The sequence below is a fragment of the Numenius arquata genome, chromosome 7, assembly GCF_964106895.1.
Source record: "Numenius arquata chromosome 7, bNumArq3.hap1.1, whole genome shotgun sequence".
In the NCBI taxonomy this organism is placed as follows: Eukaryota; Metazoa; Chordata; class Aves; order Charadriiformes; family Scolopacidae; genus Numenius; species Numenius arquata.
In genome coordinates this window covers 56679931-56705144 of record NC_133582.1, presented here as the reverse complement: position 1 = coordinate 56705144, position 25214 = coordinate 56679931, and the positions used below count along the sequence as shown (strand labels likewise).

Genomic DNA, 25214 nt, shown 5'->3' with positions numbered 1-25214 from the left:
GAAAAAGAATTAAAACATTCTGCAATGTAACCATTAACCATAACCTACTAGGGGGGAAAAAAATGTAGGAAATGACTGAATTACTATCCTCTCTGAAAATCTAATTCAGATACCCCTGTAAATACAATTAAGCTATTTCAATATATACTCTTTTCCAGTATTGGCACAGGGTGAACTTGCTCTGGGGACTCAAAGGACTTCATGCAAGTGAAGGCAGGCTCCCGGGCTGCTGAGATCACAGGGAAGCGTGCTTTGAACGCAACACTGAGATCGGGGGGAAGGCTGGCAGCTTTACAGCACGTGCAGGCAGGTGCAGAGGGTTGAGTTCTAGTGCTGTCTTTACCTTCTCAAACCAAAAAAAAAGTCACTTCACCCACACCCTTCATAAACGCTCGCTTTGATATGGAAATGTCATACTTGGTTTGTACCGCAGAAGTGCACTGACATGAGCTGCACGAGCAGAGAGAATCAGAGAAGGGGATACCTTCAACCAGTTAATGGAAAATCTTCCAAGAAATCTGCTTTTAAAAAAGTAATAGTAGAAGCAATACTTGAACTTCAAACATTTTGTAAAATTGTGACCTTCACAATGAAGATACAAGTTTGGATTAACTTCTCATTTTATATTGAAGCTTTACATCTTACTGCAAGAGAATTAGTATCAAAATAAGTTGTGCCTAGGAACATGGAATTAAATTTCTCATTTTCATAAATCAAGTTTTTTCATAAATCTGATTTTATGTCAAAGGCTCCAAAAGGAACCAGAATTTGAGTCATCTCTACCTCTGACCTTCATTTTTACAACAATCCTCATTTCATAAGACTTGTATTAAGTTTTTGAAAGCATTTATTCTTCCTTATCTTTCCCCCCGCACATTTACTCCCTCATCTCAGAAAGCAATTATGAAAATTAATATTTGGGACATCACCATCATAACAGAAAGCTTTATAAAAACCACAGAATTCTATCTTTGGATGCAGCCAGGGGCAGTGCTCAGTAAATAAAGAATGAGGCCAAGTTACAAATAAAGAACATGCGTAGGAGGAAAGGGGAAACAAAAATTGAAAAGCTTGGTCCATATGAGCAGCAGCATTTTTCATATTAAAGCCAGGTTCCTGTAAGAAAAGCAGCGTGCGAACTTTGACATAAATGGAAGTGGCCGGAGCAAAGGAAACACTGTATATGTACACTTGAATTTATTCCATACGTAAGAATCTTTACTGTGAGTTCTGAGGGTGTTTTCAGCATAGTACTCGAATGCCCACTCTAAGACTAAAATATATGGATAAATGTAGAGAGAACATGGGGAAATAAAAAAATATTAAAACTTGACTCATGACCTATAAAGGATAATAAACTATAAGAGTAACTTGCAACTTGCTTTGCAAAAAATAAAAAAAAAAATCAATAACATTAAAGTATGAATATTCTATTTATGTTAGTTTTAATGTTAGTTTTACTATATGTATTTCTTTAAAAGTTTGTTGTGTTCTTTTGCAGTTGCATTAAAGAGATATGGACGTAAAGAATTCATTCTTCCCATTCAGTTAAATTATTAAGGATTATCGCAAATATCCCTAAAAAAACCACACCCTGAAATTCCTTAGCAGAGGCAAAAAAAAAAAATCTTATTACTTGTCATTCTGGAGGGCTCTTAAGCTTTAAAGGACACACTGAAAAAAAACCAAAACCTTCCAAGGTTACTGCAGTACTTCCTGACCAGCTGAGTAGAACAGCCAAAGGACTCAACTTTACACTTCGCCATACATCTGTCCTCAGCCCACTTGTGCCAAACTACAACACAAAGTAAATATAATACAGATAGAGTGTATGTACATACACAAAAAAATTAGTATAGCAGCCAGAAGTTTACTATCTCTGCTAATATATCCATTGGGAACTTTTTAACCAGATCTGTCTGCCATGATTAGAGGAAACACAAGTAAAAGTTTTATATGAACATATTTGGGAATTATCATTCATTTTAAACATCATAAATCTTACCATCCATATGACATACTGATTAATATAATCAGGATCACTGAGCTGGTTTACTAATGGAAGAAGAATTCCTCGGGAGAGGATTTCCTGAAAAACAAAATATAATAAATCGTTTTCATACATTTATTCATAAAGCTAATATAATTGCAACAATTTAAAAATCACAGTGTAGAGGCTAAACAAAAAATGTTTACTTGCAGAAATAATTTAGTAGGTACTAGCACATTCCCTTCCAATCAACATTAGAAGATGTTAATATCTCAAGAAAAACAACATCAATTTTATCATGCTTTTCTAATGTTGCTAGAGCAAAAGGAAACTTCTAAAACTTTTCACACAAACTGTTCTCTGCTATTACTTTTCAAGACAGTACTGCATTTAAAAGAACGTAATATTAAATTAGATCAATTTCAGAAAATAAAATAAGAAAAGCAGCTCAGATCTGAAGTTTCTGACGGCATTAAACCAAAGAATTGGGATGGCTTTTAAGAGTCTGTACTTACCCTGACAAAGTATCGCATGATCTTGTTCTGGAAGTCTCCAGGAGGTAGCAATATATACAGTAAAACCTCACACAGATCCCTTAGGAATCCTAAAGGGGAGAAAAACCAAAACCCCCTCAGCACAATTTTATATTATTTCCCCATCTTACCTGACGTCATAAAAACCAAATTTGAGATAAATCCTCAAAATGAAATTCTAATATAGAATCACATATCTTTTTATAGTTCGAGCATCACTGTAACACCTTTCAGACTGACGATAAGGAGCACTGATGAAAGCCCAAATGAGAGAGATCTAGAGTCTCAAAACCAAGGCAAAAGAAAGCCAAAGACCAAGAACCAAAAAACTCAAATGTATTTTCCTTACTTAACATATACAGGGCTTTCTTCCCCTCCTTCACACTTTGCCCAAAAAGATAAACTGATTTTTTTTTTTTTTAATGAAGACTATGGAGTAATGATAAGTAAGGCAGATATAACAAAAATCAGTAAGAATCTGCAAATCCATTCCCTGCCTTCCAGAAAATATTTCTACTCTAAAATTCTTCCAATGAAAAGAGGACTAACTAAATACGTACATCGTTACAGTATAGCTTTGAAAGTCACACGCTAAGATTCCAGTATATTTCATATGGTTAACATAATTGCTAGTATTTTAATTTAGTCTGCTATACTAAAATAACTTCAGAAGACAATATTGAGAGACCTTCTTCATCTTTGGGAGAAGTGCAGACTAGATCACGACAGACTTCTTTTTCCATTTCAACTTCAACCTCAAAGAATGTATCTACAAGTTCCTCAGCTTGGTCTATACAAAAGAAAATGAAAAGAAACATACTTTTTTGTAAAAGATCAGAAACTTGAGAGTAAACTTGAATTATAAAATAAAGCTAACTATATTTCACACATCTAAGATAGCTACCTACTCAGATACAAAGAAAAAAAAATTAAATCTTAACATTACCTTTCATCTGATCACCTTTCTCTGCTATTCTTTGCTGAGCTTTTCTGAAAACTCGAAGATGAGTGCCAAAGTCATCAACAAGTCGTGTAGTGAAATAAGGCTGCCAGTCTGTTTCCTTTGACCTATCAGAAAAGGGCATCCATGAAAATTAGCTATTTTAGCCTGAATACAAAGAACAATAATAAATTTCTAATTCTCCTTCATTCCAAGAGCCACACTGATAGTAAACATGGAAAAGCAAAGAAATAAATCTTGTAATTTCCTATTCACTGAAAACAAATAAAATATTGTAACACACCACTCTCACACCACATTAATATTTATGCTTGATTTACTTTAACGTAAACATTAATACCTGGAAAAAAGTGTTCTGATTCATAATGTTGTCAAATATCTGTGAAAAAACACTGGTATTAACAGCCTATGAACACCTACAAACTAAACTAAAATACTCTCCAGGTCTTTTCTGTCATTTTGGAAGGCACCGAAACAAAATAACTTTCTTCTCAATTTGCAGGATACACCTGAGTGAGAAAACACACATTTACAGCAACCTAATATTGATTAGGCTGATTAATTACAGCTTACATGAGAGGTAGCTAGTGTGACTCTCCAGCAATGCATATGGATTTGCGTCAGAAAACGGTCACTGTTAGATTTGCATAAAACCACTTCATTAGTGGTACACAAAAGATGCAGAGATACTCTTGCAATGGCCTTACTAGCCAAACTAAAAAGGTACTTTTGAGTTACAGGCTTAATAAGCTAGAGGTTGGTGATGGCTTTTACGCTGCACTAAATATTCCACTACCTGAACTCTCTCAGATACCTAATTCGTTATAGCAGAAACCTTCTACAACACTTTCTTTTCTGTGTTTATTCTCTCATCTGCTCTTTCTTCCCTTCAAAAGAGGAGAAAGAGATAAGGAACTCTGGAAGAGAGGGAAGCCTACTGCAGAATCTAGATGTAGAAATAAGAAGCGGAGCTGCCTCAACAGGCAGAAACACCAAAACCATCAATAATCCAGATCCACCATCTGCACAACCAACAAAACACACAAACACACTAGGTGGCAGCCTTACATCAGTCTTCTAAATGTGTAACTCGAGGGGAAAAAGAAAAAAAAAAAAAAAACCAGCCCACTATACTCATTCTCTCCAGAAGCTCACGGGATATATGGTATTAGAGATCATGGTACTAATCTAAGACTTCTACAGCTATATCCAACTACAGTCATGATAAATAACACTAGATTATTTAATAATAACAAACTGCTGCTCCCTGTGAAACTGATTTGATTTGTACAGAACATGACTGCACAGGAGTTGCGGCTATTTTTGAAGAGTTATAGTACTATAGGGAAAAAAACCCCACACAATTTGCTATAACTTGGCCTGCTTTGACACAAACTCAGCACTTGATACTGTTCAATGAAGTAACTTTGCCAAATAGGCAAAAACATTGAAGTTGGGACCCAGGTCCATTTCACATAAACACAAGATTGCTTGCTCTAATGTACAGCTGCATTTAGCCTTGTTTTCTCTATTTCCAACACTGTTTCCTAGGATTTCCATTATTTCACAATCAATAAGATTTTATTATAATGAATTTTTCCAAGCATTAAATCTAGCTCTCCATCTTTGACCTTTCTTGCCAGAAAGGCACACTGACCTACATTTTCAAGTCAACAGAGGGAGGGGATAACACCTCCTCAAAATTGCTAAGTTTTTTATTATATTTAGGTGACCCAAAACCTCTTCTGAAGAGAAAACAGGTAACAATCAGCAGAGCGGGATGAATACATGAAATCATTACTTAAAAAAGAAGCAGAAGGATATAAAGGCATGTGGTACCTGGGCTTAGAAACCAGCCACGCTAAAGAAAATAGTTTCCCAGACAAGTGCTCTGAGTTACTGCTGCTTGATCAGGCAACAGCAGAAAAAACATGGGACCATTAGCAAACTAACCATTTGTACTGAATCAAACCTATTTTTAAAAAAGATTTACATATGTGACATTATTTCATTCCCCAGATAACTTTTAAAAGTGGTATAGCTCTTCAATACATAAGAACAAAGAGTTTTTTTGAAGGAACACTTATCTCAGCTGACACAGAGTTAAATTAAAGGCTTTCAAATTGACTTACCTTGGGAATAGCCCTGCTGCTTATATGAAACAGACCTGCATGTAAAAAGGTGATGATTCATGCAACTCAATACTTAAATTGCAGAAAAAAAAAAAAAAAAAAAATCTCTTCGGTAATTTTAGACATTAATCTGAATTTTGAAAAGGCCATTTTGCAAAAGACCATGACTACAAACATTATCTCCACTCATTCCTTAAGGGATCAGCAAGAGTCTGTAGTTCTTGGATTATTCTTTCTGTAAATATGCACTGAACTATGCCACTAGATAAACGTAATCATTTATCTACTACCACACAACCCACAGAGGTCTTTGTCCACTTGCTTAGACAGTGTATTGATGTAAACACAAATAACCTTACCTGGCAGAAAACTGAACAAGTGCATACTGAAGAGCCTGCCTGATTTCCAGAAGAAACGATTCATCATCACTTAGTGTGTAATACCAATACTGCACATAGTCTCTCAGGGAAAACTGGATTACCTGAAATTGGAAAGTAAAAAAAAAAAAAAGATGATGAACAAAACAAAACATAAAATAGCTTTTTGTGCCTGATAATGTAACAGCAGTCGTCTTAAAAGATTAACATAGTGAACCATATGGAATGGTTCCATATGGAATGAAATTCCCCTGCCATTATGGAATTGAGTGAAACAATACAACAACTCATATACGAAACCTCTTTTTCATATTGGTTTATGTTTACTCATCATCATTATGCTGAGAAACTCTAATATACAGAAAACAGGCTCAAATATTGCCCAATATCCTGTCTCATCCTCAATGTTTTTTCACTTAGCACTCTCAAATGCGACAAAATGTCTCAACTCCTATTGGTCTCTCAGCTACTTAGATATTACATAGTCAACTCATGCAAAAATAAAGATAGGTTAAAAAATCCTGGTTAGAACTTACCTGTTGCAAAGGCTCATCAATTATATTTGCACCTGTCAGTCTTCTGTCAATCTTAATAGGTCTGGCTTCACGTTTCATTTCTTCTATGCACTTGAAAGAGATTAGGAAACGTAAGTTTACAGGTTTTAGCTATAATTAAAAGTCAGCTCCACTGTTCATGATGTATGCATACTTCCAGTAAAGACTTTATACAACATCTCCCCTATTATTATAATTTATAGAGTAGATATGATATAATCATAGAATGGTTTGGGTTGGAATGGAGGATTAAAGGTCATCTAGTCTGACCCACCCTGGAATGGGCTGGGACATCTTCAACTAAATCGAGTTGCTCAGAGCCCTGTCCAACCTGACCTTGAACGTTTCCAGAGATGGGGCATCTACCACCTCTCTGGGCAACAACGGTATCTGTATTTTTCATTATATGGTAAATAATGGCGAGAAACTAACCTGAAAACCTACTTCTTGCTTACTGTAAAGGAGCAAGTTTGCTAAATAACTAGATCAGAAGGAAATAAAACTCAAATAGGCATAAAAGCGTGTCCAGAGGAGAGCCACCGAGCTGGTGAGGGGTCTAGAGAACAAGTCACATGAGGAGAGGCTGAGGAAACTGGGCATGTTTAGTTTGGAGAAGAGGAGGCTGAGGGGGGACCTCATTGCCCTCTACAACTACCTGAAAGGAGGTTGTAGAGAGGTGGGTGTTGGCCTCTTCTCCCAAGGGAATAATGACAGGACCAGAGGAAATGGTCTGAAGTTGGGGCAGGGGAGGTTTAGGTTAGATATTAGGAAGAATTACTTTACTGAGAGAGTGGTCAGGCACTGGAACAGCCTGCCCAGGGAGGTGGTGGAGTCGCCATCCCTGGAGGTATTTAAGAAACGTGTAGACATGGCACTTCAGGGCATGCTCTAGTGGCTGAGATTGTTGGTTTGTGTCTGTTTGTGGGTGGGGTGTGGTTGTGGGTGTTTGTTCTGGTTTGGTTTTGGTGTTTGGTGTTCTGGGATTTTTTGGGGTTTTCGGTTTTTGTGGGTTTTTTTGTTTGTTTGTTTTTTTGTTGGTTGGACTCGGTGATCTCAAAGGTCCCATCCAACCAAAAATATTCTGTGATAAAAGGAGGGAGGGGGTACACATGACAGCGGCACGAGACAGTTTTTGGGCAAGACCCCAGTTCCACATTTGATTATGAACTCCCTGTGCAACCTCAGGCAGGTAATTGTTCAGTTGGTTTTTTTCCTCTCCGTTTCTTTATCCACCTTAGTTTTTTTTCTATATGCCAGAAGAGAAATTACTCTTTTGTACCATCACTACTTGACAGATGAATCTTTAAAAATTAATTGGTGAAGGGGTAAAAAATTTTATAGAAGGACTTGCAACACAGAGTGGTTAACTCCAAGAATGACCTCATCAGAGCTGACTTTTGGCAAGTGACATACTGAAAAAGAACACCTGTCATCAGTGCTTCTTGAGTGGACTAATACAGTGTCTTTCTACAAACTTAAGATGAAATCAGCAAAAAACCTATTTTCATAGAAATAACAACCCAAAAACCTATGCTATTGCTCAAAAAAAAATCAAATTTTATTCCTTGATCCAGAGAGAAAGTGATGGCTGCATTGGAAACATCGAACTACCAAAAACCATTAATGAAAAAGTTATAAACCGTATGTCCGATGTTTCTGATCTACATCTCTCCCTAAGTCTCTCTCATTCAAACCAGTTAACAGTGAATGGCAGTGAAATACCTGAGGCCAGAAAACATTCCTCCTCCTACTTAGTAACACCTCTTATCACAACACAAAAGCATATTGTTGCAAAATTCTGTGTATTTTTTAACTTTCGAGACAAGGGAACAGTTAAATGCGCTTTAATATGAATAAAGTTGACTCATATTCAAACAATACTCCAGCTATATAGTAATGAATTTGCAACATATTTTTGCCTTGACAGTGTCAAAAACACCAAAAAAATAGAGAATGGAATGATTAAATATTTTTACTAAGCACAGCACAACTCAAATTGCCAAACAAAATTGTTAAAAGAGAATTTTGAATTTTGAGGACTGAATGCATACACCCCCCCCCCACCCCCCCCCCCATTTAGAAAGCACAGAAGAAACAATATCAGACTGAAGAAAGAGAGAGAAAGGGATAAGCAGAGAACATGTAAGTTATGTGGTAAAGATCCAAATGTTCATAGGCTCATAGGTTTCAGGTTTGGGTCTGGACTTCAGGAAGTCACCCTGTCCACAACCCTCCTGCTCAAATCAGAGCCAACTACGAGGTTAGATCATTCTTTCCTATTCTTTTTTCTCCAGTGAAATATTTATGTACACGCAGCATAATTTCATTTGCTTTTGATATGTCTGAACAAATCTAAAATTCAGAATATCTGCTTTTATTTCACTGCAGCTTCAACAACTGACCACAGCTCTCACTTGGAAAGTGCTGCCGGTTTTAAGCATGGCCTTCCAGACACTGACTTAAAAGACTGATTTAAAGGAAGGACCCAACTCACATGAAGAAAACTGTCCTACTTGACTGTCATTTCATACGTAATATCAGTCTGACATACTCTATCAGTATTAAATCATTAGTTGGGAAAAATGAATATCACTTGTAATTGTTAAATTTGACATCCACCTACTATTTAAGCAGGTAGGAAGCACTTACAAAGAACGTGGGACGTACTCTCCACCAAGTGAGACGCAGCACAGAGTAAAGAAACCCAGGCTCCACCAGCACGTAGTTGCAGTGACTGGGTAGACCTCAGACTTTGCTTTGCTGCACTAATAGACATTTTTGAAGTCCTTTTTTGAAACTACGCTAGATAAAGATGAAAAACTCCTCATTTAGACTGTGCCACTATTTCCCAAATCACGTACTTGTGGTTACAGGCTTTGATGAGTGGACAGGACACAGGGGATTCACACATCTGCATCAAATCCATAGCATAGTGTATGACCCCCTGACTCAAAGTAAGGCGATTCGGAGCCCAGTCAGGGATCAAATACGCAACTAGCACTTGTAACAGTGATAACAACTCATTGTGATTTGGCAATATAGAATCATAGAATCATCTAGGTTGGAAGAGACCCTTGGGATCATCGAGTCCAACCATCTACCCTACTCTACAAAGTTCTCCCCTATACCATATCCCCCAACACCACATCTAAACGTCTCTTAAACACATCCAGGGATGGTGACTCAACCACCTCCCTGGGCAGCCTATTCCAATGCCCGACCACTCTTTCTGTGAAAAATTCTTTCCTAATGTTCAGTCTAAACCTACCCTGCTGGAGCTTGAAGCCATTCCCTCTCGTTCTGTCATTAATTACCTGTGCGAAGAGACCAGCACCAACTTCTCTACAGTGTCCTTTCAAGTAGTTGTAGAGAGTGATGAGGTCTCCCCTCAGCCTCCTCTTCCTCATACTAAACAGTCCCAGCTCCTTCAACCGCTCTTCATAGGATTTGTTTTCCAGGCCCTTCACCAGCTTCGTTGCCCTCCTCTGCACTCGCTCCAGCACCTCCATATCTCTCTTGTATTGAGGTGCCCAAAACCGGACACAATACTCGAGGTGTGGCCTCACCAGTGCTGAGTACAGGGGCACAATCACCTCCCTACTTCTGCTGGTCACGCTATTTCTAATACAAGCCAGGATGCCGTTGGCTTTCTTGGCCACCTGGGCACACTGCCGGCTCATATTCAGCCGCTTGTCAATTAGAACCCCCAGGTCTCTTTCTTCCAGGCAGCTTTCCAACCACACTTCCCCAAGCCTGTAGCGCTGCTTGGGGTAGGCTTGTATCCAGCCTACAGAAACTCCTTGTCTTTTGCATGAAGCATGAGAGACATCACTTATAGCAATAACCGGACATTCAATACGTCTGGTGGAGTTGGACAGAATCTGTAATTTTTATCAAAAATGGCATTCCAGTTAACAGTTCAGGAAGCTCTAAACTTGCCTTTCAGTCAATGTTATTTTAATATAAACCAGTGGGCAATTGTGTATCTTACAGAGCCAGTACATTATATCGAGTACATTCCTGAGTTATATCAAAGACTTGCAAAAGGAAAAGCAAGTCTATTCCTAAACTTTAAACCTCCCTGCAGGTATGCAAACAAAGAAAATGGCAGAAAGGTAAATAATCTTCCATCAAACTTACATATATTTCTCCTTAATGTAGGGCATTCATTATATATTCGCTAGGGGCAACCAAGGAAACCTATTCTGCACTAAATCCTGTGTTGTAACTGGTACATCCTCCACATCATTTCCATCCACCATTTTGTTACCCTGAATTATAACTTATTTCTTTAAAATCACACATTTGAACATTCATCTCAACCTAAAAAAAAAATAATCCCCAAACAACAAAGACCCTCAAAACAATCAATAAAACTCTGCCTTTGGGGAAAACAGCTTCTCACAAAGAACTTGTATCATCAGATTACTTCTCAAAATACAGTATCACAAATGAATTTAACACGGAAGTAAATTCAGTTTGTACTTGGTTCACAGAAGAAGTGTAATGTATGCACTTGCCACTTGAAAGAATATTCATTGTTCAAGACCACTTAAGGCCACAATAGTTTTAAACACAATTTCAAGTTAAAAAAATTACTTTCCAATAAGGATAAGTCAGCAGAAACTTAATACACAAATGGCAAATAGGAATCCCAAGCAAATCGCGCATTTGGTTTTGATTAGGACTCCTCTCTTCTTGCTCTGCTACCGAAAAGCTCAGCTAAACTAGCTAATGCTGTTTTAATACAGTGGCAAAAAAAGAAATACAAAACACTACTGTAGAAGACAAACAGATTTTAGTTGAAGAACAGCTTCAAACAGCATTTGGTAAAGCCAGCTAAAAACAAGCACTTTCATACTACAAAACTTAAAACCAAAGGTTAGTCAAGAGAGGTCAGTTGAGAAAAGTAATGTGTCAATAATCTACTCTCAAATCAAAACAACTGAGTTTGCCAGGATTACACAAAAAAACCCCACAACTTTTTATTCTTTTATAAAGGAAGCAGAGCATACATATGTACTGAGCTCAAAAGAAGTAACATTAACACAAAAGCAGTTTCAGCAATGTAGAGGAAATTTAAAAGACAGAAAAACTTCTTGTATATTTGCTCTCAAAACATGAAACATAAACAACGCTCCAAAATCAACATAATATAAGCACTAAAGTCTAAATAGCACCAAGAACCATAGTCCCCTAAAATGAGGTTTCATTAACATAACAGAATCATTAGTTGACTGCTGATTTGCCCTCTTTTAGCCTTAAACTTTCTATTTTTCATTTGAACCAGTGAGGTTACTTTATGCTTTACAATATATTTAAGTTCCTGATTTATCTCAACAGATTCAAAGACTTAAGTGAAAATACTGCTTACCAGTCACCAAAAAAGTTTTGTGATTAGAAAACATACTGCTGAATCACTAAATAAATTTATTTCTATGTGCTACTGATAAGAAAGCTGAAACACTCTCCCCGTTTTCACAGATAATATGAAGTGACCTGACAGCTAAGAAAGGGCAGGATGTTTCAGTCAAAATAGCTGTATGATTAGATATAACTAGCAATGTTTGGGTGAAAGTGTTTTCTCTAGTCTGATGAAATATATTTCTACTTCTCTAGGCCAATATATTTCTAAACTTCTGGGTTGCCAAGACGTATTGGTTCATAAACCAGGAATTCCTATAAATTCTACCTCTCGGCTATTAAGAATTTATTCTGTATTAAAGAGATGCAGGTTTATCCAATTAGGAACCCTGAATTTAGGTCCATCAATCAAAATGATGTGTCTGTTAACAATTCCGTAAAAGAAGAGTTGAAAAGGGGATCCCACTGCTGCTCCGGATTTCGGTATGCGTTTCCAAGATTTTTGCTTGGTCTTAAAGATAGTCAAAGATATAAACTAATACATCCCTGAAGTACTGTAAATCTAGACTTTATTTAATCTTGTTAGTTAGGCAAGCAACTTTCTGGCCACAATCAAAAGAATCACAACTGGAGAGCCTACAGATCCAGTGAAGGAAGAATCCTAAATTAGTCATGACAATCATGCAAGAAAAAGCATGAAGGAGCTACCACTCCCCCTGCAAAAAAATATACAATACACATAAGTAGTCTAGAAAGGAACAGTTTAGTAACTGCCTCGCAGACAGTATTAGCCAGTTACATCTTACTCATTTCTTATAACAAAGCCAGAAACAATACTTGAAACAAACTTTCCACAAATGCTTAAAAAGCTTGTATTTCAAAAAGGAAAAATATCACGTTTCACTTGCACGATGCAACTGACTCAAAACATAAAAGCAGGCTTTTTTACCTTGAGAAAAGGGACAATTCTTAGATTAAAAGTGATTATTAGTGTTATTCTAATTTTCGAAGTTATAAAATCTGATCTAGAAGTTAAGACCAGTAAACTCTCCTTACCTTAGGGATCCCAACTGATGTACAAGGAAGAAATGAATGTTCACACTGCTCAAGGTATTTTTCCGAGTTGCTTTTTCCAAATAAAAGAGTAACCACAAACCCCCTAAAATAGAAAAAGAAAGACCAGTTAGAACAAGTCATCTTTCCCCCCCTCTAGAAAATATTTCACAAGTTATAAAATGACAATATATGACAGTTCTCAGTGTTTACTCTCCTAGTGGAGTGTAGCATAATGCTCAAAATAACTGACAAAATACTAAGTATGAAGTTTCCCAGTCTTGTATTATCAGTCTTGATATATTCTTATCAGACAGTAGATCTATAGAGCACAATCTACACTACAATCCTGAGAAGAACCCGTGACGGCTTGTCACCTATGCCCACAAATATCAGCACACAGAAATAGGGGTACATACATAAGCTGCTCTGGTTGTATTTATACAAAGATTCTTTTATTTCAATACTATGAAGAAATAGATCATTTAGGCCATTGCATTGTGGCATAAGACACAAAAAGACCAGGAAGAAACTGATGTATTAAGCATAGTAAGCAACTACTGATTGCGTATGTTTAAATAAGTAGTAAGAAAGTTTTCAACTGTGAACTTCTTTTAAGCTGAAAAAAAACACCAAAACAAACCAACCCCCAAAAAAAACCAAACCAAACAAACCCAAACGAGTAGTCCTGCCCGGCTGCAGAAGAACAGAGTCAAGGAAAAAGTCAACACTAGGTGTTGGGTTTTTGAGGTGTTATGAGTTTTTTGGGGTGTTGGGTTTTTTTGTTGTTGTTGCTCTGTTCTTAATCAATTCAGCATATAAAATCTAACTAAATAAATGCACTCCTAGACATTTAGAATGTTAGATCAGGAATTCATTATCTTCTTTCCTCACAATTCTACAATGATATTTAAATTATGACTTATAGTTAAGCAGGACAGGAGTTAATTGTATTATTGTTTTCTTTATGATACAATGAAGGCATAAGGGAAAAAGCAACATCACAAAAAGTTCAACCTTGCTACAACAGCAATAATTTATTTACAGCTTATGACACTAGGGCACAAAAACACATAAACATAAAGCTGGTTTTACTAATAAATAGATGAAAACCTAAAGGCTGTGCCAATTAGAGCATAACCAAAGTATGCAGTCTTTGAAAAAGTCAAGCACAAAAAAAAAAAAAAATGAGAATATGAAGTTACTGCTGCTTGACTAGCCTTGGAATGGCTAAACACGTGTAGTTTTAACATAAATTTCAAAGTATTCAATTTAAAGGCCAGCTGACCAACGTTTGTGACCACAGGAACTCACAAAGTTATTCCAGGCTTGAAACGTGCTGAAAGAACACAATCTAATAATATAATTGCTGTTGATATACGATATTCTTAATTATATGATTAGAATAAAATTCCTACCAAGGTAAAAATACACCACTTGAAGGCTTTGATTCCCAAACTAGGAACCATTCTTTTTAAGCACTCTAGAGGCTCAGTAATTCAAAAGCGGGGAGATTATCAGTAACATAAGGCATAAGAAAATGTCACTTGATATGCTGATTCTCTTACAGTCGTCTTTATCTGCCAAACACGTGTACTTTCTACATGAGGACAAAAAAATAAAAGCAGGTCTAATTGCTCTTCTGCTCCAGATATTTCCAGACAGCTTTAAAATCATAATACCAATGGTGCCAGTAGCATCAAAATTCAGTTCAAGGACAAAAACTTGCTTAGAAAAAACTCAATATTAGTTTCACTATGCTTAAAAGTTAACTAAAGTATTGATTTGGGGAAGAGGGGTGTTTTGTTGGGTTTCTTTTTATTTATTACGAAGTCTGGCTTTTCTTTTTATTATCTACCCCTTCTCCATTAAAAAGCCCAGTCTTCTTTTAAAGAAAACAGCATACCCAAAATGCATTTTTTGGGCCAAAAAACAGTTTTAACTTCAAACATATATGATTAACTTGGGGAGAGAGGGAATAAGGAGGAGAGAGATCCTTCTCTTATTCAGAAGGATTGAAGCCTCAGAAATAACTAGCTATGTATTTGTTTTCTCTCAAACGTTATGACATTTCTAAAGTTAATGACCAATTATAAAAATCATAGAATGGTTTGGGTTGGAAGGGATCTTAAAGATCATCTAGTTCCAACCCCTCTGCCATGGACAGGGACACCTCCCACCAGACCAGGTTGCTCAAAGCCCCCAGCCTGGCCTTGAACACCTTCAGGGATGGGGCAGCCACAGCTTCTCTGGGCAACCTGTTCCACTGTCTCACCACCCTCACAGCAAAGAAATTCTTTCTAGTATCTAATCTAAAACTCCTCTCTTTCAGTTTAAAGCCATTACCCCTCATCCTATCACTCCACTCCCTGATAAAGAGTCCCTCCCCATCTCTCCTGTAGCCCCCTTCAGGTACTGGAAGGGGCTATAAGGTCTCCTCGCAGCTTTCTCCAGGTGGAACAACCCCAGCTGTGTTGATAGCAGAGGTGCTCCAGCCCTCTCATTATCTTTTGTGGATCTTCTCTGGACTTCCTCCAACAGGTCCATGTTTTTCTTATGGTGGGGGCCCCAGCGCTGGACACAGTACTAATACACTACCAAAATAATTTAAGTATATGCTCATTTTCTTAGATACCTTTATGTATTTTCATTTTTAGGCTAGAAATGCTAGGAGCTTCTGCCTCTATAGCAGAAATTAATACATTTTATTCCCCAATTTAAAACACTGTGCACCTTAGAGAGGTATATATAGCCTGACCATTCAGTCCAAATGCTCCTCTAATTCATCAAGAGGATATTCAATGCAGTAAATAAGATATCATTTTAGTCTTTTCGCTATATGAATAGAGCAGAAAAAGGAAAAGACTGTGTTTTGCTTAAATTTTTGTTGCTAAGTTTTTCCAAAGATTATTGGAAGACTAGCTTTTTACAGGGACAGATTAACAACAGAACAAAGATGACAAAGAAAAATAAAGTCCACAGATTTATCTTTTTCCCTGTCAAGTTTGAAAAGTAACAGCCTCAGCTGAACACTTTGTGAAAGTCAAAAAGCAGCTTCAGAACCATTCCCGATGTGGTCAGCAGTCAGAATCATCAGTGTAGGCAGCCAGTCACATATATATGGATGTGATTAAGTACCAATAATTATGCTTTTTGACGACAGAGCAAATTCCTTTAAACAGCAAAGCAACTGATGGTCCAAGAAATTTCAATTCTCTCAACATCTGAAGTGCAAGGCTGTTGGCAGAGCCACAATTCACATTATTTTTATTTCACTTCCTTAGGACCAAAAGAGGGAAGGAGAAAAAGGTAAGAAACATGCAGGGTACAAAGGAAAGGCAGATGGTAAGAAAGGCCCAGCACTCAGGTTAGAGGTTTTGCACCAATATTGAAGTAAAAAATATTTCATGAAGATTAAGACCTTGTAATAGTTTTGGCTACACAGGTTAAAGAAACAGTATCTATCTTTTCCCTCCTGTTTCTGGTGGAAAGAGCGCTATTCCCTAAGGCATGAGTTACCAGATCCTGAATTGAAGAGGGATGTGCTACAATACAAAACAGAACAAAAAAACCACTAACGTTTTATAAATCACTCTTGAAACAAAACAAAATTAAACCAAGATAACTTTTGCTTTAAAACTTTTAAACTTTTATTCATACCCACAAGTGGTTTCAGTGTCCTTCCATGGACACAACATTACACTTACTACAAGCTATCTGCTTAAGAGGAGATGCACAGTTAAGAGTAAATAAAAAAGAAATAATTAGCACATAGCAGAAGTGAAATTGTATAAACAGATTGCTTATGTTGATACAGCTACGGCATCAACATTGTCTTCCTTCACAACTCACTGGTTTATACTTTACTAGGGGTACAACCAGTGACAATTCAACATTTTCTTTTGAAGAACTGCAAAATGGGACAGAAGTGAACTCCCAGCTGCTGCAAGTCAGAAACTATTGATAAAGGCCACTGTTTTCTGACCCAGCATAAAAAGTTACAAAACTGCATGTCAAACTGGATAAGAACTCCAAGTTTCAACATAAAATTCTACCATAAAAATCCATGTACAAAATTGATATTTTGTTCCAGATACGAGGAGGGTAAGTATTAAGGAAACTACTATAATCATAAAGCAAAACTAGATTTTTATTTCCTTAATTTATATAAATGATGTTATGATACATAATTGCTAATCTTAAGTGAAACCTTTACTTCATAACAACAATTTCTGTTGGTTTCTAAGAGAAATGGGACCAAGTATTTTGCGTAACTTACAGGAATTAATTCAGAAAGAAAAAGCAAGCAGGAATAATTTAGACATAAATCTATTTGACCTAGTTAGCACTCACAGATGTGTATGCTGACTGTTAAAGTAGGTGTGTCACTCTGAAAAAGATTAACAGTGTAAAAAAGGGCTAGATCACAGGCTTAGCCAAGATGCGTATGTTAAAGTAATGAAGTAATGACATTACACTGGAAGGGCTAAGACTTCATATCTGTCTACATAAGTAAACACGTAATAGGAAGATGGATACAAAACCTGCTTTAAACAGACACACCACCACAAGATGAATTTATCCTTAAGATCAACGTTCACTGACTCGCTACAAAAATAACCGAAGCAGAAAAAGAATCAGAGCAAAGAGGTATCTGAGCTGATTAAAGAATGAGCAAGCTCAAGGCACTAGAGGCAGTCTCATGGTGGCAAACTGTACTGACTTCAGACGTGCTCCATGAGAGCTTTGAAAAGCCAAGCAAACAAAACTGAGCAAGAAGGAAGGGTAAGCTTCTAAGAAGTTATTATATCCCACGTTATTTTTCCTACTGCAAATACTAAGGAAGCAGTAATACAAAACTGTAAATGGACAACCTCTTTGTCTTTTGCCCTGGACAAAGAGCCAGCACAATATGCCAATTATACATGTATCAAGACAAAAGCACTTAAAATTTAGTTTTATTTCACCTAAATCCTTGCTGAGAGACTGATTATTCTGATTCCTGAGAGATGGAATTCCAAGTTTAACACAGCTGAAACCCAAGCATAGCAGCTCTAATTCTAGCCACTGAACTCTAGGACATTTTTTGATGAGACTTACAGGAATATACATACATTCTGTACTGCATCCAATAAGAAGGTTAAAAGGGAGGAAAAAAAAATATTAATGATAGCCCAAACACCTCATAAGTCAAGCAGGTCTTGGAGAGTCTGGAAACGTTACTGTCCTGCAGATTACTCTTATGCATCAGAGGAAGGAGGAATATCCCACTAATACATTTAGACTTGGCATGAAAAAATAAAAGTTTTAATGGTTACAAGGCAGACATTATAATATACAATGTAATAATGGTGCTAAAGACTATAAAAAAAAACATCACCTGTTTGCTCCCTTCCTGTCTATAGATAAAGTATGAAATGTGTACAGCTGACAAAGTGATCTACTTGCTCAAGATGTAGCATCATTTCCACACACCCAGGAAAACACTCACACACTCACTTCCCTCATGAACAAAGTCTCTTAAGTAGGAAAATGAGATTGTGATAAGGAAAGAGGACATAATTACTTATGAAGTATCTGGGAAAAGAACTGGTATAGTAGTAGAAAGTATGAACTGAAGTTAACATTGGTTTAATGTGAGTACTTGTTCTCCAATACCTGTTATAAATAGCTTTTTTTAATATCAGAGATTTTTTTTTATTGCCTGGGCAAAGGTAGTATAAGGACTGTTCAGCAGCAAAAAAAAAAAAAAAAATATTTTGATAAAATTGAGATTTCAAGAAAAAAATTTGGCTGATAAAGAGCTGCTCAAATGCAGAAATATTAATTACACTGAAGTCTTCAGACAAAATACTTCAGATTTTCAGACCAAACTATTCGCTAACACACACATTAAAATTTTACTTTCATAGTAGATTATACAAAACACGAAGTAGTATACTTACCCACCCACAAAGCAGAGGATATAAAATGCAAAGTAAAATATAGCGAAGGGTCCAAAAGTTACTAGAAAAAGCACAACGCCAAGACTTCCCCATCCCCATATGGAAAGACTGGTCTGTAAACAAGAACACATAAAGAAGGAATAATTAATATGATATTTGTACAACTTTAAGTCTCCAAAGAAATATTTGTAGTTTTTAGAAAGCTTGATATATTTTAACTAGATATGAAATAAGCTTTGCTTTATGAAATAAAAAGTTACCTTTATTTTTTTAAAAAGCTTATTACTATCAAGTTATATTGTGGGCCAGTAGCCCACTTTAACTAACGTTAGAGCATTTTTCTTTCAAGTATCATTAGTCATCTCTCACTTCAGATGCAACTATCACCCTTAAAGTATCAATTCTTTTTCTTCTCTGTTCTCATTTTGTGCCCTTTTGTTTCTCGAAATTCTTTTTTCTTTCCCGCTGTGAAATTCTCCACTACTTCCAAGAAAAATGCAGGCTTTGTCACAGAACAGGGAGAAACTAATACAACCTCGTTTTACACAACTAAACGTGATTTTCCCACAGCCAAGCAGCCCTATTTCTTCCCTAAATCAAAGCAGTTGCAAGACCAGAAAAAGCGTCCCTTTCTCCAGTCAAGCCACACAGGGGTCAGCAGGTGCACCAAATATTTGGCACCAGTTTACTTTCACTCTTTCCTTAAAATAAAAGGGAGGGAAACTTAAGAAACTGGTTACTGTATGTAACAAGATACAGAAATTAAGAGCATTCAAACAAAACAGTTATATGATATATTTACATACAATTCTGTTTTAAAATAAGGAAATTTAATATATTCTTCAAAAAAATCCTGTAATGCAGCAGGTAGAACTTTTTCGTGCTTCTGGTGAGTCCACCAGCGCAGGTAAAAGCAGGAAGATTCAGGTTATTATGCTGATATAGGTTACAGTATAAGTGCATTCATATACACATACATACACACTTGATCTGGCTATCTAGATAGGTGTGTGTATGTACCTATATATACATATATGCAGGGTGATCTAAAAAGCAAGGTAGTGAAAACCTGACTGAACTGAGCTACAGTAGTTTTTGGACCTTCACAATACTGCAATGCAGTCAACAAAGATTATATAAATTTAATTCAATGTAGTCTCTAGTTCAATATGGAAAGCATGTTTCAGCCAAGTCCCAAGAGTGTGAAGCCGATGATGACAAGTATTTATAGGCCACCAAAACTGTTCCAGCTCCAAGGTTCTCAACTTTTCTTTTTCTGTTGTCTAATTTACACCTTTCCTGCCACTGATCAAATGACACCCTGATGGGAACTCAGACAACTGCTATGTCAACAAGTAACACGAAGAAAGTATTTAAATAAACTTGTCTTGCAGTTTGACATTTAGAAAACAAGCAGAGATCAAACACCATATTTGCAGAGAGCCCTTTTTTAGCTTTTAATAGGGAGGACAGGGGAAGCTTGCTTACAGCTCTTATTTCTTTAAAGTGACTATTCAGATTTCATCTTTCCATCTTAGGCATGGCATTCAGAAAAATCAACTGCTTGACAAGAGTTTTTAAAATCCTATAAACCCTGAAAAATAATATAAAATTAGGTTCCTACGTAAAGAAGCTTCAGTTCTTCTCTGAGAGCAAACCATCAGACTGCACAAACGCAGAATCACAGCTCTAAGGAGACTGTTTCATATATGGAAATTGTAATCAACAGAATAATTTAATTCATGTTGAGATGAAATTCTATTTTCTTCCTTGTTAAAAGTTTCACAGCAAGAGATGGAGGAGCTCTACCGGCTTTTTTTCATGGTGTTTGAGGCTGGAAAAAATTACACTCTTCTACACACTTCTATATTCAATTAAAGTGTTGCAATTCAAAAACCAGATTGCAAGTGATTCAAAAGTGCTTCATTAGATGATATTAACCATACAATCCACCCAGTGAAAATGCTGAAGATCCGTGCTACAATAAAAAAAAAAAATCTTGGCCACAGCTGAGCGCGATTTTGTTGACTCATAACAAGTAAATACAGTAGATAAACTGTCTGGGGGTTGGGGAGGAGAGAGAAGGGAAGGACACCAATCTAAAAAAAACTTGCCAATACAATTAACTAAAAAAGACACAAGCTCTCATTATACGTTTACATTTCAATACAGGAAGATTACTTGTACCCTTGGAAATACGTTTTATCACTTCTGCAGAACACTACAAGCAACAGGAAGATACGCACACAGAAGATAACATTTAATCATGGTCTTTTTTTGTCAAAAAATCAGTATGCTTAATGGCATTATACAAAAAAGTTTAAGTTCTAAATATGGGATAAGCACTCTAAATGACTTAACAAAACTTAATTAAACTAGATAGCAGGATACATATTCAGAGTTGGATGAATGCATAATTAACAAAGGAAGTTCTATAACTCCAATAGATAGAACAGTGACCTTTTGTCCTACGCTCTAGTTTTGCAATTTAGCATATGGCTACAGAGATTCAAATCTCATTTGGTATTTTAATAGGATTTCTTAAAACTCGTACAACTTGGTACGCTGCAGTAAGTACAACAGATACTGGCCCAATTCTTGTACACTTTAGATGGGTGGTTTATAGTCTTACGGATTTGAAGATGTTCAAAGGGATCTAATCATCAGCATGGTCCCATTTAGGCTGACTCTAAATAAAATTTCCCAGAACTTCACACTTCTTATAAGGCCTTTAGCAGTATGACTCCCAGATAAACTGAAAACTTTGTTTAAAGTTCCTTTACCATGTCAAAAATCAACTATTAAAAGAAAAAAGATTAAAAAGTTTAACTGTTACACAAGACTATGCAGCTGGTCAGTAGCGTGCAACTAGCTCAGGTATTTAAATTCAAACCTCACTACTTGCAATTTACGAATAAGTTTTACTTTTTTTTATATATATTTATACAATAGTCACAGATTTACTCAAACTCCACCTAGCCTTACTAAAGTTAACTGCAGGGTGAATGCTCTTGACAGAAACAAGAAGCCAGTCTTCTGAAGAGACGCTATAATGCTGGTATTTAAGTAGCAGCTATCCAGGGCCTTGAGAAGAAGCTGACATGCCCTATGCTGGGAGGGCAAACTTCCAAACTGGACTGCCATAGTACTATTTACTGAATTTCAAGTAACTAGGGACAGTAACCAAAATGCTAAAAAAGAAATAGGCCTTAATCCTGTGGTAGACACGTATGGGTATACACTGTATGCACAGACACATGCACACACGTACGAAAGATCTTTATTCCAGATCAACCACCTCATCAGTTTTAGCCACTTTTGCTTACCCTCACTAGAGATGCCACGTTAGCCTCACCATCCCCACTTCTTATCGCTCACGTCTGAAGTCTTACAAAGAAGGTTCTGCAGTGTATTAGTAAGGGGCTAAGGTAACATCATACTCACACCCAGGAATTTTCTTCCCATGGTATGGAACTGCTTTAGCAAAATAAACCACAATTGGAGTAAAGGGCTGCCTGTAAGTCCAAAGAGCACACTGACGAGACACACCAAGGTGAATATTCACATGAGCTTGACTCAGCTGTTAGAGATAACAAGACTATCACCTCCTAACGACACCTTTTTTTTTTTTTTTAACTAGGCTTTGCCCATTTTTCCCCACTGAATGTTTTTTCCACAGTATACAGCCAACTACTAGAAGTACATAAAGACCTTGCTTTCTTATATGCATCTTCTTTTCCATTCTTTGACTTCTGCTTTCTAATTAATGTAGCCTTTTGATGACCCCTGTTGCACACTGTTATGGCTAACAGTGCTGAGCTAAGACCAACTACACAACTTAACGTGACCGTTCACACGGGAGCTTATGTAAATCCACAAGATTCACTGCCTAGAAACTGCGCATTTAAAGCCACACAGTCTTAAATCAAAAATTTAAAAGAAGAAAAATCCCACTGTTATTTAGTATGCATGCAGTTATGCATAATATAATTTACTAGTTATAAATTAGCTACTTTTGCAGACAAATCAATGGGAACATGGCAGGGATTTAATGTACCAACCACAACAACAAAGATTTATTCCAGTAAGAAAAACAACTATGACTTACTATAAACTAGCTTCAATAGGTTTCTTTTTTGCTTAATCCAGAGCTTTGCCTCTATCCCATCTGTAAGCAAAATCCTCAGCCTTGATACAGCTTTCACTAAAATGATTCACCAAGGTAAGCATAGTTTGTTATCTGGATTTAAACTGGTGCTGGCAATTTTAGCTTGCAACTGCCAGTAAGATACATGTGTGTTTCCAGTTCAGTGCAAATCCACTGCTACTCCTGAAGTTGGGCCACAGATAGTCATTTTCTTCCTATTGTCCCCTTTGCCACCAAGCAGCAGACAGGTGTATTCCCTCTCAAACGGCTCCAGATGCCACCATTCTCCTACTCCAGGTGGGAACTCCTGTTCCAGGCACTGGGTCCCTCCACGATCCCCCAACAAGCTCAGAGCAGTTGTGGTGTCAAGTCTGGAGAAGACGGGGCAACAAGGAACATTCCTATAGGAAGGCTGAGCTGTGGAAGCATCCGCGTCTCAATCTTAAAGGTTCAGCAGCAAACTACTGAAATCTTATGGCTCAAGCATTCAAAAGGCCCAGACCACTTCTGATGGTTGCCATGTGACGGTTTTCAAATTTAATAGTTGCAAAAGAATAATCTCAGCTTTGAAAGAACAGTGTCATTTAAAAACAAAAACACATTTCTTTGCCCGTAATTCTCTTACTCTGTATATCCAGTCACATTTGTCCATTACTATTTTTAAAATGACAGTGGCTGACCTGTCCCTAACTAAAGGGTGAACAGCAAACTATTCTTTGCCATTTGGGTAGTTTAAACTTTTTTTTTTTCCCAAATATGATGTTTTGCCAAATGAATTTAATGCCACCTCAGGGCTCACATTAAAAAAAAAATTGTCAAGGATTGCATATATAGTAGATGTCAAGTTTAATTTTGTTAATTTTACACATCTGCCTTTTGACTTCCATTTTGAGTGTAAATGGAATGTGTTCCTGTAGAAACCTTTCTATAATTAAGGTGAGTGTCATTTTTGTCAAGTGATTAAAAACATTATTTTTAGGATTCAAATTACTGTCTCTTCACCGGTATGACAAGTAAAATTGGAAAGCTGCAACAACTGGAGTGCCAATTTCATCCATGGCAAAATTGTTATGTTACATGACTAGGAAAAACATTTAACTATTGTGAAATAAACCACTAACATCTTTGTAGTTCCATTCTCCTATCTGCCAAAGTTAACAGCAATCAAGTGAAAGACACCTTGGTTGGTTCAAAAACAAGAGTTTTGAAAAGAGTTCTGCACATCCTTGTTTCCTAACGTCGCTAAAGGTCTCTTTTTAACCTCTTCCTTCTTATCTTTTTGCCCCTTTTCCTTCCTTAGACCAAAAAGGCAATGCAAAGCAAAACCATGCAAAGCTCCATTCCTACTTCAGGCTACATAAAAATAATTGTAGTGAATCTAAACATGCAGTACTCACAAGAAAATTCCTTTAAAAAAAATAATTCCCAAGAGTTTTATACACTGTATTTTGTTTTTATTGTTCTAAGTTTAGGTATCTTCTTCCCAAAGCAAGCCCAAAATATTGAAGTGTATAAATATACATTACTCATCTTTTAAATAAAAAAAAAATACACAATTACTGTTAAGTTTTAAGAAGTGAGACCAATGAAGTTTCTCCTGGCTAAGCACAGTATTCCTGCTGATCCCTCCTGGTTGCAGAGGCTGGAAACTCTCCTCTCCTGAGCAAGAATCAGGCTGTTCCTTCTGTCTCACCACCTCCTCTGCCGCTCAACGCACGCTTTGTATGTCAAATGCCTTAATTGGTTAACAGTTGGATTAATTCAAGTGCAATCATGTCTAACTGTATTCAGTTTGGATTTTTCTGCTGCTTCTCACGCTGCACGAGACAGAAAAGCTTTTGGGATCATTTTCCCCTGTGCTCCCCCACAGCTATACAAGGTGGTATAACAAAGCTCTAATGGACTGGCAATAATATTTCATTTATATTCCAAAATCACCATTACTGCACTGTGTCAACAACTCACGAAGTTCATTTTTAAAAATGCAAACCTTTAAATGTAAATATATGCTAACATTTCCTGAAAGGACATAACATTAAAGTACCGTATGTAACTAAAAAGTTTAGAAGCTACTGTGTGCATGTTACTTCAATTTCAGCATTTATCCAGAGAGAAAAAAATTCCATTACTAAAATAAAACCTGCCTGATTGCTATGAT

The 25214-nt window shown here is 36.7% G+C and overlaps 1 protein-coding gene across 1 annotated transcript in view; it reads right to left on the bottom strand.

Moving 5' to 3' along the window:
• Positions 1-25214, bottom strand: part of SNX13 (sorting nexin 13) — a 69766-nt gene that overhangs the window by 28888 nt on the left and 15664 nt on the right. The window contains exons 2-9 of the mRNA XM_074150348.1: positions 18910-19022; positions 12968-13070; positions 6530-6619; positions 5976-6097; positions 3470-3591; positions 3212-3313; positions 2506-2594; positions 2006-2089 (exon numbers count right to left, since the gene is read on the bottom strand). Coding sequence (XP_074006449.1) covers positions 2006-2089; positions 2506-2594; positions 3212-3313; positions 3470-3591; positions 5976-6097; positions 6530-6619; positions 12968-13070; positions 18910-19022 — 825 coding nt within the window. The remainder of the gene's footprint in view (positions 1-2005; positions 2090-2505; positions 2595-3211; positions 3314-3469; positions 3592-5975; positions 6098-6529; positions 6620-12967; positions 13071-18909; positions 19023-25214) is intronic.